Here is a 14,726-nt window from a genome sequence, read left to right as displayed (position 1 = left end):
TACATGTGTAGCATCCTTGGACAGATAGCAATATTTGGTACCCTAATTCTCAGGGTTTTTCTCTTATGCTTCCTTCTGTATATTACTCGCTTCAAGCAGATTTCTAAAGACATGATTATCCAAATTAGGTGGATATAGGAGATCTGCAAACAGTATGGCTGATGGTCTAGCAAAGTAAGGAATTCAGAGACAATCTATGTTCTGGACAGTTCTGTAAATAGTACATAGTTTCTTTTTGGGCCATTTGGGCTATTTGTTTTGGCTCACAAATCCTTGTTGTATTTCTTATATTTAATCTAATGAATCTATTTTTCTGTTGCTGATCAAAAAAATATAGTCATTGATGATTTTTTTATCAATAACAGGAAGCATTTCATTAATATATTGTCATTGATGATGTCTAGTTTTTTATTCCTCCCCTTTCTTATTGTACTAAATTTCCTCTTTAAATGAAATTGATTCTGTTCTTGATAAAAAAAAATGATGCCTAGTTTTCCTTTTCCTTTTTTTTTGAGAAAAGATTTTGGGGTTTCAGTTTCAATGTTACCTCAACATTCTATCTTTTACTTTGTAATCTTCTTATTCTCTTAAAGAAAGTTTTATCTATTTACTATTAAGAAAAGAAACACGTATAAATCAAGTTTAATTAGGAAAAAAAAGATCAATAGAACTATAAGAATGTATCAAGAACCAATAAATAAACTAAGACAATATGGTCTTGTTCACTTTTGTGGTAAATTAAGTCAATCGAATTTTAAAAGTAGAGAGTGTACCTGAGCTGAAGAAAAGTTGCCACACGGTGGCCAGGTACGGGTAAGGTCACTAAGATAACCATGCAACTCACAGCCAATATCCATTAGGACAAGGTCACCATCACTGATCTAGGAAAAAAAAAACTAATGTACATGTTTTTATGTGTGTGATTAATAACCAAACAAAAGTAGATGCAAGTGCAAAATTGATCATCTTACCTTCTGATCATTTCGAGAATAGTGTATAACACTACCATTTGGCCCACCACCAACCACGGGGTTGAACCTAGTGAATGTGTATGACAAGATACATAAATAACCAATAAGTTATCGCATAGTTATACGCCACGAATGACAACAGAAATGCACTGCTGAATCATTATAGAAAACCCAAAGATTAAAACTCAAAATGATGAGAAAAGGCATTTATTAGCTGGCTAATAACCATGAAAGTTCAGTGGCTGAATCATTATAGAAAATGTAAAGAGACTTTCTTTGGAACATTAAGGTGGAGGGGAGGAAGCATATCTAGTAAAGTGGGATTAAGCATATAGACCAAGATGGGGGGTTGGGGATTAGGAGGTAGGATTACTAAATAAAGCTTTCTTATGGATGTGTATATTTGGTAGAGAAAGATAAGCTCTTTGAAGGAACCAAGAAAGGCTATAGCTTGTAAGTATGGTGTGGCCAGACTTGTCCGAGCTTCTAGAGAAGTGAAAGCCATATATGGAGTTAGTGTGTGGAAAGTCACAATGAAGTTTTTTTCTTTTTTTTTTGGATCGAAGAATTTTCAAATCTTGCAAAATCCAAACTGGGTAATGGATCAAGCGTTCAGTTTTGGGAAATCATGTCTGAGGCTTTTCAGGTAAGTATAAGTGCATTCCCATCGGTCAATGTTTTGAGGTAATATCTTCAAAAAAAAAGTTTTGAGGTAAGGCAAGTACTGATTGTGTGGTGTACCACATTTAAAAGGCCTCTCTTTGACAGAGAGATTGAAGAGTGTGTCATGCTGCTGTTAAAGCTTCAAGAGGCAGAGATCAGTCGGGAAGTCTGATACAAGGTGGAGGAAGGAATGAAGAATGATCATTTTACATTTAAATCCTTTTATAAAGCCCTAACAAGAAATCAGGTTGAACCTTCCTCTATTAAAGGCATTTTGGGGCAACTCCATCCCTCCAAGATCACTTGAATAGCAGAGGAATTCAGTTGGCTAGCAGGTGTTATTTTGTGGCTATAAGACTGAAGATGTGTTGCATCTTTCCTTCTGTTGTCCTTATACCAAGTTTGTATGGGATTATTCTTCGGATTCTTTCACCTCTATAAGAAAAGCATGTGGAATACAAGGAGTACTAAGGATATTTTCTCAAGTTGGCCAGTGCTTTAGGAAGCAAGAAGGTGAAGATATTTTGGAGCTGTATTCCTTTTACAGTATGTTAGTGTCTTTGCACGGAAAGAAATAGAAGGTTATTCGAAGACATGATTAAAAGCAAGGAGAAGGATCTGTTCAGAAATAGGAAACCAGCTGCTGGATTGGGTTCTAATTTCAAAGAGATTCTTTTGGGTCTGATTTCTGGGTCACTTTGGATTTTTTGGAGGGGTTGTCTACACTTATGTTGTTTTTATTTTTATTTTTTTCTTTTATTAGGGTGTTTCCTCATCACCTTTTGATGTTCTATGTATTCTCTACTTCTTATTAATAAATTTTCTTTTTTATTTATTATCAAAAAACAACACAGCAATGAAAGCAAATAATGCTAACCACAAAAAGATAAATGATGCTTACGCCATTCTTTGTGCACCCCTCATTTTACATTCATACTCAACCTTAGCTGCTAGAATACCCTCATCTGGTAATGCCTTTGAAAGTAACATTGTCTGTAGTAGGGCCTGTCCAAGAAAATAAATATTGATTATTATGAGAATCGTCACATTAACTTTCATTATATTCGTTCATTTAATAAACACCATATTAACATATCTATCAAAGACAGAGTCTTTTATAAACATTAGCAAACATTAGCAAATAGGGGGTTCTCGGAGCTCCGGTAAAACGTACAATTTTCAAAAGGCACACACTTGGGCCAAGGCACACCAGGTGTGCACCTTTTGAAAGTGCTGCGCCTAGGACCTGGACAAGGCACCTACCCTAAAATGTGCCTCGCCTGTGCGCCTAGGCGCACCTTTTAAATCACTGCTCTATCCTATCTCACTTTCTACCTATATTTCTTAACTTTATCTAATTCTTGGTCTTTTCATAATGTTTAATAAAAAAAGTCTAAAGACTTTTGCATCAAAACTAGAAAAACCAAAGATTAATTAAAAAAATCAACTAAAGTTAGGGTTTAACAACCAGAAAGTCAAACTGAGAAAGAAAGTACCTGGCATGCAATTGATGCAGATTCTCTCATTAGCTTTTGTTCTGATGGTGATTTTATCCATCTAAGTTCATCGGTATAAACCGAAAGATCTTTCACATTTCCATTGTAAGCTGCCTTGCAAAACGCATCCAAATCCATATAAGCTGGTACAGCTGTCTTCACATTATGGAACAATTTGGATGATCTTCTGATAATATCTGGAAGTATCTGTAACCAAGGATGATAAATTTGAGTATTCTCCTGTAAGAATGTCCTTTGTTTTATAGTAACTTCATTATATTATCAAGTAATAGGTAAAAGGGGACAGCACCTTCTGCACAAATATTGCATAGTCATTTATGATGAGTCATTCATGGACTTGGACATGAATATAACCGCAAAAAGCAGGATTCAGTGCTTCCCACAGTGGAACAATTGCTAACAGGATGGCATATGGGTATAAACAAAAGGAGACAATTGACCTGGAAAAAATTCTCTTGGTGATTATATGGGCCATTTGGAGAGAAAGAAACATTGGAGCTGTCTAGCAAGTCTTTCTAAGTAGATCCTTCGACAGCCCAACAGACCAGAAGATGCACTGAGCTTTCAGGTCTTATCTTTAAAGACCAAGACTGTTGGTAAGCATCTTGGTCTACTGGGCTGTTAAAAACAGACTGTAAGGTTTTAAGTGTGGAAAGACCAAAAGCTTCAGTTGAAGCTTCCCGATTTTCAGATATTTTGATCTTTTGAGCTTCTTGCAGACCGAAAGACACACAGAAAAGATGCATCAAACACCCGCAAGATTTTTGAAGGTAAGGAATTGGAGCTGGGAGATGTGGCAAGGAAGGCAGAAGCCCAATTAAACTCATGGATAACAGCAAGTAAGGACATGGAGACATCCCATTCTCTGACTTGCTAAGCTGGCAATAGATAAAGCTGTAACGGGCTTCTTTTTTGCAAATAAAAGACATACACAAAAGCTGAGTTATTTATCAAAAATAAAAACAAAAGCTGAAGTTTTTTGTTTTTCTGGTTCCTGTACAGTTACTGCACAGAGGATATTATGTAAACAGATATTGCAAAGGAAATATAATATATTTTACTTTTTCTCTTTCAGAAAAAAAAATTGCTAGATAAATAACTTTTTTGATGAATTTGATAGATAAATAATTTAATAACTGATGGAAAAAGAAAAAACTAGATGCAGACTATGATGCCTAGATAATAGATAACTACAAAAATTTGGATATGGGAAACAGGGATGTGACTCTCCATTTCCTAAGATCCTAGACACCAATACAGCATACAGGTACAGGTATCTTATTAAATATGATCTTATGATGTTTCCACATCTACTTTTTTGAATTTAAGTGGCATTTCTCAATACTTGCATCCAAAGTAGTCAAGGAGTCAACTAACAATCTATGATTTTATAGTTGTATCTCATAGAGTAAATAAAAAAGAAAAATCCCAAAAAGCATATCTTGCATCATGCATGTGGCCATGATATCTCTTCAGCATGTTTCCAAGCTTTCAAAGTCCTAGGCTCAAGGTAAAGGTTACACTTTCTCATAGAGAGACATGGATACGAATACAAATACATGTTTTTCTATGGAGGAATATGTGCATGCACATGTGTTCTACATCTTTGAACTTAGGCCGCATTCGTTTGCATCTTTGTAACTTACTCGGGTAAGTGCACTTGCCCAGGTAAATGTTTCCTAGGTAATATTTACCTAGGTAAGTGCACTTACACGTGTTCTTTTCATTTCCAGGATTCCCAAGTAAGTTACAGAATGACATTTTTACCCATAAAAATCTAATATAAAAATGGGAAAAGTTGTCCCATTATGCTTTATAAAATTTCCCCCCATGTGGGAAAGTTACTTACCCACCTGGGAGATGGGTAAGTTTTACCTGGGGAAGTGGAACTTATTTTATCGTGGGGCCCATTAGTAAATGCAAAAAGAACATTGTAAAGTTGCTCAATGGGAAAAAGATACCCATTGACCAACTTTCCCAAGCTTATTTGCTGGTAAACGAACAGGCCCTTAAGCATTTCTTTAGTTCCACCCACTCACCCACCACTAACTCATTTTTATTAATCTATCCATATTTATTTATTGCACCATGATAATAATAGTTGATAGTCTACGTCTATCATATAGAAGTTGAGTTGTAAGTGTGAAATATGAAATTTGTTAATGCATCTACGGATTTAACCAACTTATGAATAAAAGCATCATTACTCTAACATAAAGAAAAGAATCAAAAGAAACTGACTTACTTCATGCATTCTACTCATTGGAAATGCCTTTTCTGCCCTAAATGTTTCCAAAGCTGCATCAACCCCAGCAATTTCTCCTTGCCAAATAACATCCTTAAAAAAAATAGGGAAAAGGAGAAGAAGAAAAAAATAAATGATTTGTAAGCCATGGCTCAAAATTAATACATAAAGAGTTCTGGTTAGAGGTTAGATGGAGTATGACTTATACAAGCCGGTCGAAAGGTAGAAATAGATTCAGAATTAATAGCAGGCCATGCTTCCTAACTGCACCCCAAATATGACAACAATGTGATTGCAGAAGCACCTCGACTTCTTACCAAGGTCAGCCATAAGAGATGCTTGAGGGTAACAAAGTATAAAGGATATAAAAATGTTACACTTTGAGGTGACCCTAGCTTTCATAATAAAGTTTTATTGTTTGTGCTTACTTGAGCATCTGATTCTGGCATGAACATGCATAAACCACACTCATGTCCTAAAACTGCTATTCCACCAGGTTGCTGGCAACCAGTTATATAAAAATAGTCAGCATCCTGTCTGAATGGGTAAGGCACAACATCAGTCATCATCTTTACTGGAGCAGCTGCAATGATGGCTGCACTATTTTTCGGAAGTAACTCCAACAATCTTTGCCTCCTAGAGATGTACTCATCACAAGTGATGCCCGGCGTAATCTCTCCTTCCTTTACCAACTAGGAAAATACAAGAAAAGCATGATTTAGAAAGTAATACTTTTCTTTCAATAACAAAGAAAAATCAATATCAAAGATAAGTTATTCCAATTGGATCGACACAAACATCTAACTAAAGAAAAAATAGAAATGAATCTCAGACATCTGTAAAGCAGCAACACCTGAGGATGAGATGTGGCAGTTGGCTGTCCCGCATCAAAGATTTTCCTGGTAGAAGATGTGCAAATTCCACTCAATCCAGTAGGCTAAAAAAACAATCCGCCAAATATCATCAATTAGTCCAAGCCAATAGATTTGCAATTGGACAGCAGAATTCTGATTTCTTCCTCTATTGAGTCCTCCTCGACATTAGGGAGAGAAAATGGGAGAGGAAAAAATAAATTGATTTTAGAATCTTGGATTACTGTTTGCATGTAAAGAGAGACATGAACTACCTAGGTTACCCTTAAGCAGCTTAACAGACAGCAATGTATTTGATCAAAACTCGTTACCCACATTCAGACTAGTATAGAGTTAGACTTAGTAAAGGAGAAAAAATAGGAAATAACAACTCGAACTCACAAAAGGGTAAAACATAGAACAATAAGCAGAAACAACTCAGCAGAAAAGCACTCTTTATTTGCAACATCCAAAATGAGCGATAAAAATAAAACGAAATGAATGAAGATAGATAGGAATCGCGTAACATTGAGACTTCAAAAGAATCCCAAATTCAAAAATGACTGTTCGAATTGATGGCTTTGAACAATAATTTGGAATAGCTGAAGTTCTAAGCTATCACCAAAAACCGGCAAAAACTCATCGATATTTTTTATCTTTCATGTGAATGTATTCCATTAGAATTAAACCAAAGCTAGGTTTTCGCCTTTTTCAATTCTAACAAAATCCTAGTTAGTAATATCCAGAATGAGTCAGTTCTGATTGACAGCAAGTTCCCCTCCAGTAAAGCGACTCAAAAATTTACAGAACGAAGAAAGTTTGTGGACTTGTTTGAACAAGCATTTGTAAAAGTGAAACATCAAAAAAATCAAATAGAAAAATGTGGAAATTGGAAATGCAATACTTGTTTCAACGAGAACCTCCGTAGTAGGTTTCCTCTCAACCGCTGCATTCTTGCTTCCAGCTTCTCGCTGCCCCCTTACCAGTTACCAACCCCCTTTCTCTCTCCTTTTTTATCGATTCTTCTACTTTGTATTTGTACTTGTAGACTTGTATAGGGCTGTAAACGGATCGGATCGAAACGTAGGTAATGCTGATCCAAACTTTGATTTCTACCAAAAAAAAATCAAAATTTTGATTATGTTGGGATTCGGTTCGATTGTATCGATCGGGTTTTATAGGATGAAACGGACCAAATTCGGATCGCCCTTAACCGAATCAAGTTCGAATTCAAAAACAAGCAGATAGCATTTTGGGGCCGTACTTAACTACATTTTAGTTTCAGCCTTAAAAATATACCTATCTCCATACATAATAAACTAGGAAAAATTTCCCATTAGTACCCTCTATTTTTTGTAAGTGCCACTTTGGTCCTACATTTTAAAAAATGTGATAACTCAAAATTCAAATTTCAAAATGTGTCAATTTAGTAATTGTGTTATTCAGTTCGTTAATTAATTGTTAATTGTTATTCAGTTCGTTAATTAATTGTTAATTGTTATTCAGTTCGTTAATTAATTGTTAAGTGGCATTTGAAAAGATATAAATACATTTTGAGTGTCATTTAATTTTTTTTATCAACTATTCAAATGTTGGTAAGAAATGAATAATCTCAAATTCTTGCCTCTTCTATTCAAGAAAATTAGGGTCACGTCTCAGTGGGCATTCTGGTGACCCCAACTTTCTTGAATAGAAGAGGCAAGGATTCGGGACTTTTCATTTGCTATCAACGTTTGGATGGTTGATAAATAAATTTAGATGATGTTTGAAAGGTATTTATGTCTTTCCAAATGTCACTTAACGACTACTTAAGGGATTAGTTAACAACAAGTACTAGATTGGCACATTTTGAAAGTTTTGGTATTGAATTGTCGCATTTTAAAAGTTCGGGGGCCAAAGTGGCACTAGGCTCAAAGTACAAGGTACTAATCATGAATTTCTCCAATAAATTAACAACCCTTTTTTATAAGTAAAAAAAATACCACTAACAAAAGAAGAAACAATTTGTTCTATACAATAATCTATGAGGGCTGGTCCAGCAAACAAACTCTAATACAAACCTTTACCTACCTAAGCAAACTTATGGGCAGCCCCCTTAAGAGTCTTATGCAAAAAAAAAAAAAAAAATTAAACTTAACAAAAGAAAAAGGAGGGAACAAGAGACTTAATCGAACACATCAGTTCGTATTTTTGGATTTTGGGAGAAGGAAAAGTTGGCCAATGGGATTATTAGATAATTTTCCCACCTAAGGGAAAGTTGCCAACACTTGGATGGGACAAAAATGTCCCTTTTGATAATAGATTTTTATGACTAAAATGGTCATCGGTTTATTTTCCTGTGAAATGCAATTAATTAGACAAAAACCTTCACAATAAAGGGAAAGAAAAACTAGTTTAAAAGTATTTACATGTGACAAAACCAAAATACACCTCCAATTCGTTCATTAACTAAAACCAATGAAAACTAAAAAGCAAAAAGTTATTCTACCATATGTTTTCCATAAATATTCATTTGACCTCCTATAGCCAATAAAAGAGATCTATGAGAATCAAAAATACAAACTCCAAAACTTACCCCAACTTGATTGGGTCAGGGAAGTCGAGTACCCGACAGGGATAGGAAAAATTGCTATCCCTATAGGAGACTATTAGGTGGTTTAAGCCTTTAAGGATTAGTATGAAAGTAAAGTGAGGTTTAATCACAACATTTAGGTTAAATTTGGAAAATACAAATATATACAATGCAAATGCATGAAAAATAATACAAATTACAAGGTTTTGCACTCTACATATTTGTATTTGTACTCCTTCCAAACTAAGCCTTATGTTGTATATGGTAGGGGTGCAACTTGGACTGGCCTAGGTTATGCTTTTGTCAAAATTTGAATTGGCCTACTTTGTATGTGTTTGGTTCCATTTATGTTTATTGAATAAATATTTGTACTTTATTTGCTAGTAAAACCAAGAAATGCAATAATTGTAACCGTTTATGACAAATAGGTGCCACTACGCTCTATATTAGCGTAACAGTGAATAAACGCCTGGCCGTTTCTGGAAGCTTTAAAAAATAACTTCCACAAACGGCTGGCATGCACAAAAACCAAAGTTCATTTTTTTCATTTTCGATGCATGCAAAAGAGCAATAGAGAGAAAATATTGAGATGACACCTATGTGGCACCATCAATAAACCTAAATGGAACTAAACACTCTCTTTGTGTAATATGATAATTGGAGCCAACCCAAGATGAACCACTATTGTTTGGTTCCATTGCTATTTCCAAGCCAAAAGTTTTGTGTTGGCTCGTGTTATCAAGTGTTGTACAAATGGAGGAAGAACTTAGATGGGCCCAACCTGAGCCCGGACCAATTGATCCCACAATTTTTCACAAAATTGGGTTTGGATTTTCAGTCATCAAGTTGGGCTTGGGCCTAGTCCTTAGGTAGGTTGAACCTGACCAAATGGATGCATGTATGTATATATGTATGCATACATGCATGAAACTTAAGTGTGCGTTGGCCTAGATAGGGAAGATTGAGCTCAAATTAGGCTTGGCCCTTAGGCCAAAATCGTTGTGTTCGGCCTAGGTTGACCATAAACTCAGACCAACCTCCCTCAGAACATGCACCTAGGGGTGCAATCAAACCAATCCGAGCTTGAAAATGAATATATTTTTATATGTATATATGTACCCGTTAATCCAACCAAGCTTGTGAGCTTTCAAGTCAATCATTTTATTAGTCAAGCTTGAGTTTGAATAATTAGTCAAACTTACCTAAAGATTCAAACTCAATTAGATCAAACTTCAATTGAGCCTAATCATAATAGAGCCCTAACTATTCAATTAGAGGTCAATTCAATTGTGGCCCTACTTGCACCCCTACAAAATAAATGATTTGAGGATATTCTATTTGGTATTAGCATTTCTACCTAAAACTTTTAAATGAAATAATGTTTATATTCAACATGACACCACCCTACCACAGACTCTCATCCAAGGATCAAAATTACAAATACATGTTTTATGATGATCGACTCATAAATTTATTAAACATAGATTAGGGTTCTATATGATACTAGAAAGACATGATATCTGAAAAAACTTTTGACCAATTAATCAACATCATAAAACATTGCAACCAGTCAGGTGGTATTTATCAAAATTCATTGGTCAAGCTCTTCTGGTACCATATCTTTATTGCATCATAAATTTTCCCCATAGATTAGCATATAGATGAAAATTTAATGGTTTTAGAAGCATAAACAAAAAAGAAAAAGAAAAAGAACTTTGTTTTTGAGGGTATGGTTTATTGGTAATCAATTGGTGTACATCCACCTTTATTAGTATATGATGCACCATAATATATCCCTCTATTGCCATGTAGGAAGCCAACTAAGAGTAGCTAAGTCATTGGACCGTTTCTTTAGGGCAGATAATGGAGAATACATCACTTTGATGTTCCCCCAAATACCCCTGGTTTACATTTCTATTAAAAACATTTCACAAGCGTTTCAACTCAAAACAGTTCCAATCTAACAAAAACTTGAGGTTGCGTTTGGAAAAGATGCAAATAAGTGTGATTGCAAATATGTAGAGTGTAAAACGGTCCACATAAATTGCAAAGTTGGGTTAGTTTTGCATTGACAAGTTTACCTTATTACCAAATAGACTTTTAGTTGTAGTGGATGCAAACATGAACTCCAATAAATCACTAGTGAATGACCCCGTACTAAGTACAGGGAATCAGTAATGTCAAATTTACATTATGGAATCAATATTGTTAAATTTTTATTTATTAATATTGTAAATAATTATTAAAATTCAAAAAATAGATTTTCAATAATTATTAAAATATGGATAATTTTCTTTTGTTATGATACGTAGAGGGTTAATGATTAAGTGAGATCGATAGAATGTAGGCAATACCACTTTTGCATTTTTTTAGGAATGAATTGAAAATGGTGGTAGTGGGTTGTGGGCTTTAGCAACAACTTCTCAAATAATGCCACATGTCTAGTTTTCTAGAAAAATGAAAAGGCCATGTGTGAATGGTGGGGAGCCTGGTAGTGGATTGTGGGTTTTAATAGGAATTTCTCAGAAATTGCCATGTGTCTAGCTTTCTAGAAAACGAGAAGGCCACTTGTCTGAATGGTGGGGATTATAACTTGAAAACCTTCCTTTAATATATATATATATTAGATTTGCATTTTTTTTTATCAAAAGCCCACTTAATTGCAAACTTACTTCTATTTTATTGATGCACTTTTACATCTTATTATCAATGTAAATATACATTGGTATGCCATTTGCCAATGCATAAATGTAATGTTACCAAACACCAGCAAAAGTGAACCAGAGTGCAAATTGACCCTAAACCAGGATTTACACTCTATTTGAATCGTTTCCAAATGCAGCCTAAGGCTCAATTTGGAAGGAATACAAATACAAATACATACAAAATATATAGTTTTATACTACATGTTTGTATTTATATTTGTTTTCATTCCAAACTAAGCCCAATGCTTGAACTCAAAACATCTGGAAACAGCCACGATACCAAACATCACTATCATGTTTGTATGTTAATCGCTAATTTGCAATTTGTTGGAGAGTTGTAATTTGCATTCTATTGTGGGTTTTGATTGGTCAAAACTCTTCCCATACCATATCTTTTCTGCATCATAGATTTTTCCTTATTTATTTGAATTTCACCCCTCTTATTTTTTGGTTAAGGATTAATCCTTAAGAAACCCCCTCATGCAAAGTCTCAATAAGAACGGGGTTTGTCAACTTTCATCCCTGAAAGCATCGTCTTCTTTAACTTTCACTAGTAGTGCTTCTTCATCACCCGAGTCATGGCACTATCGTCTGGGGCATTCGTGAATCTTGATTCTTGAGAAAGGCAAAACCTATACCAAGAAGATTGACAAAGGGGAGTTTCCCAACCCAAAATGACTAAAAGGATTCAGTGTGGCTTACGATCATGATTGACGGAGTTAGAGATGCCACTAGCTTCAAAGGCTCCAACTTCCCAAGTTTATTTCAATCTTGCATCTATTCGCAACAACAGGTTTAGACATTAATCCGAGCTCATATATATTGTCTTCAGAGCTATCATCTCTTGGGTTTTCTCCCTACCGTCTTTCTGCAACATCTATCTTCTCTTTCCTCCCTTCAACTAACCTGCATCTGGATTAACCAATCAAAGAAAACAAGTTAGCTTTAGGTGGTATTAATGTGGAAAAAACAATCAGTGAGACTGGGTCATCTCAAGTAAGGGTGTCAATAGACTGGTTTTGGGTTGGACCCTGTCCAGTTCAAAATCAATTTGGACGGATTGGACGGATCAATAAGATATATTTGGTTGGACCAATCTGGTCCAAAATATTTATTAGATTGGATTGGATTAAGCCAATACCTGGTTCATTAATATAAGATAAGAATATATGTGTCAATAGACTAGGTTTGGGTTGAAACCAATCTAAATCAAAATGAATTTGAACAGATTGGATGATCTAGACATTGAATTGGACCGGTCCAAATTGGTCCAAAACATTCATCGGATTGGATTAGACCTGGTCCATTTATGATAGACTCACATTGGACTGAATCGGATTGGACCAAATCTAGTCCAATTGACACCTCTCAAATATGGCTAACATTAACCTTGGATGACCACTATCACATCGTCCTTATATTATCCTGTTTTTCCTGAGCCTTGGGAGGTGGTCATGGATGAACCCATAAGGGAGACCAAAGTAGGACCGAAGCGAGAGGGAGGCTTTAACAATGAAAATTAATTTAGGGACTGTGATTGTGGTTACATTTTGAAACTTTAATGAGCATTTCAGGGCATTTTTGTCATGTTATTTACTTATTTTGTTTCAATCTTTTAGGGTTACATAGGATTCATTTCATGCCTCCATTTTAGCAATTCAGATATCTTATCAACAAGAATCCTACCCACATAACACTATACTTGTACATCTAAATATCTCCTATGAACCTTAACATAGGGGAGATGTTATAAATATACATCTGTAATGAGACTTTGTGTGGGTAAGAGATCCGAACTGCCACTTTAGGGAGTTAAGATCTCTTGTAAACAGAATACATTCCAATACCCTACCAACATGATCTGACACCACACATTTCACCATGAGGTTGGGACCCACCATAAAAGTGACCAAGTGGGATGCTATGTATGAGATGTGAGCTGTCTGATCATGTTGGTAGAGTGCTGGAGTGTGTTTTGTTGACACGCATGAGATCCAGACTCCATTTTAGGAGGAACACATGCGACCATTTCATGCATTCAACTAGTGGACATAATTAGGTTGAAATTCAATCTGTCATGCATTGCTGCTTAACTTGTTCAAGGGAGTGTTTTTAAAGACGTTTGAGTCTTTAACGGTCCAAGCAATTAACGGAAATTAAAGGTTGTATTTGGCACCATTAATTGTTGTTGTTACTTGAAATGTTTTGGGTCGATTCATATAAATCGGTGAGAGTTGTGTTGGTGCATCACATGTGAGATATTTAAGTCAGAATGATTAGACTTTAATCCCTAACAACACCATGGAAACAACCTCTCACACATGTATTTTTATTTTTTAAGGTATCACTATTTCAACCTTAAATAACCTCAAATAATAATTGTATATCAATTTAATTGATCAACTCAAAACATTTCCAATAAAAACAACAATAACAATTGTATGTCAATTTATATTTTTAAGGTATGGTTATTTCAATTTTAAATAACCTCAAATAATAATTGTATGTCAATTTATATTGATCAACTCAAAACATTTCCAGTAAAAACAACAATAATATCAAATACAATCAAAATTTTCCGATGAGAAAGACTTTGTCTTAAAACTGTTCATGGGCCGGGTAGCCTGATGGCCCGGCTCATTATTTTTCAAGCTTGGACAATATTTCAGGCCCGTAGGCTCAGGCTTGGGCTTTCTCAAATAAGCCCGGCCTGATACTATTACATATAATAAAAAAACATTTATATTACACAATAACATATATTTGTTTCTTAAATTATTAATAAATATTAATTTACTATTAAGAAATACAAATTTATTTATTAATTTATTAAATCATTACTAAATTAATATAATATTAATTTATAAAAATACACTGAAAATAAAATATTTTGTATACAGAATGGGCTTTGAGTTCGGACTCGAGCTTCAAACTTTATATAAGGGCCGAGCTAGGGCTCGGACCTGCGAATTTTCTATTAAAGCAAAGCCCGGCCCAACCCGTAAATAAGTCTACTTTATCCCAATCCATCCATTTTCTTTGGGAGCTTGGATCTGCTACCCCACACCTTACCACAACGCATGGTCGCACTTCATGAGCATTTATCATCTTTGTATGTTGTTATTTAGATGTCCCTGACGTGTGGCTTTAGTGTCATGTGGGGAAATCTAGACTCTTTATCCATCCTGTATTATAAAATGAA

At 35.0% G+C, this 14,726-nt stretch overlaps 1 protein-coding gene across 3 annotated transcripts in view; it reads right to left on the bottom strand.

Moving 5' to 3' along the window:
• LOC104607054 (Metallopeptidase M24 family protein) overlaps positions 1–7,307 on the bottom strand; it is a 29,098-nt gene extending 21,791 nt beyond the window's left edge. For 2 of the 3 annotated variants that reach the window (XR_016083796.1, XM_010272545.3), the window contains exons 1-8: positions 7,152–7,307; positions 6,250–6,333; positions 5,825–6,088; positions 5,397–5,489; positions 3,131–3,337; positions 2,536–2,639; positions 972–1,038; positions 774–881 (exon numbers count right to left, since the gene is read on the bottom strand). Coding sequence is in view for 2 of the 3 variants with exons in the window: in XM_010272545.3 (XP_010270847.1) it covers positions 774–881; positions 972–1,038; positions 2,536–2,639; positions 3,131–3,337; positions 5,397–5,489; positions 5,825–6,088; positions 6,250–6,333; positions 7,152–7,199 (975 nt within the window). In the remaining variant the exon portion in view is untranslated. The remainder of the gene's footprint in view (positions 1–773; positions 882–971; positions 1,039–2,535; positions 2,640–3,130; positions 3,338–5,396; positions 5,490–5,824; positions 6,089–6,249; positions 6,334–7,151) is intronic. The other variant, XM_088900208.1, reaches the window with a different exon arrangement.
• Between the last annotated feature and the right edge of the window lie 7,419 nt (positions 7,308–14,726).

Source organism: Nelumbo nucifera, chromosome 3, assembly GCF_055504915.1.
Source record: "Nelumbo nucifera cultivar China Antique chromosome 3, China Antique-T2T, whole genome shotgun sequence".
NCBI lineage: Eukaryota > Viridiplantae > Streptophyta > Magnoliopsida > Proteales > Nelumbonaceae > Nelumbo > Nelumbo nucifera.
Note: the sequence above shows the minus strand (reverse complement) of the source record. Positions and strands in the feature narration are given on the sequence as shown.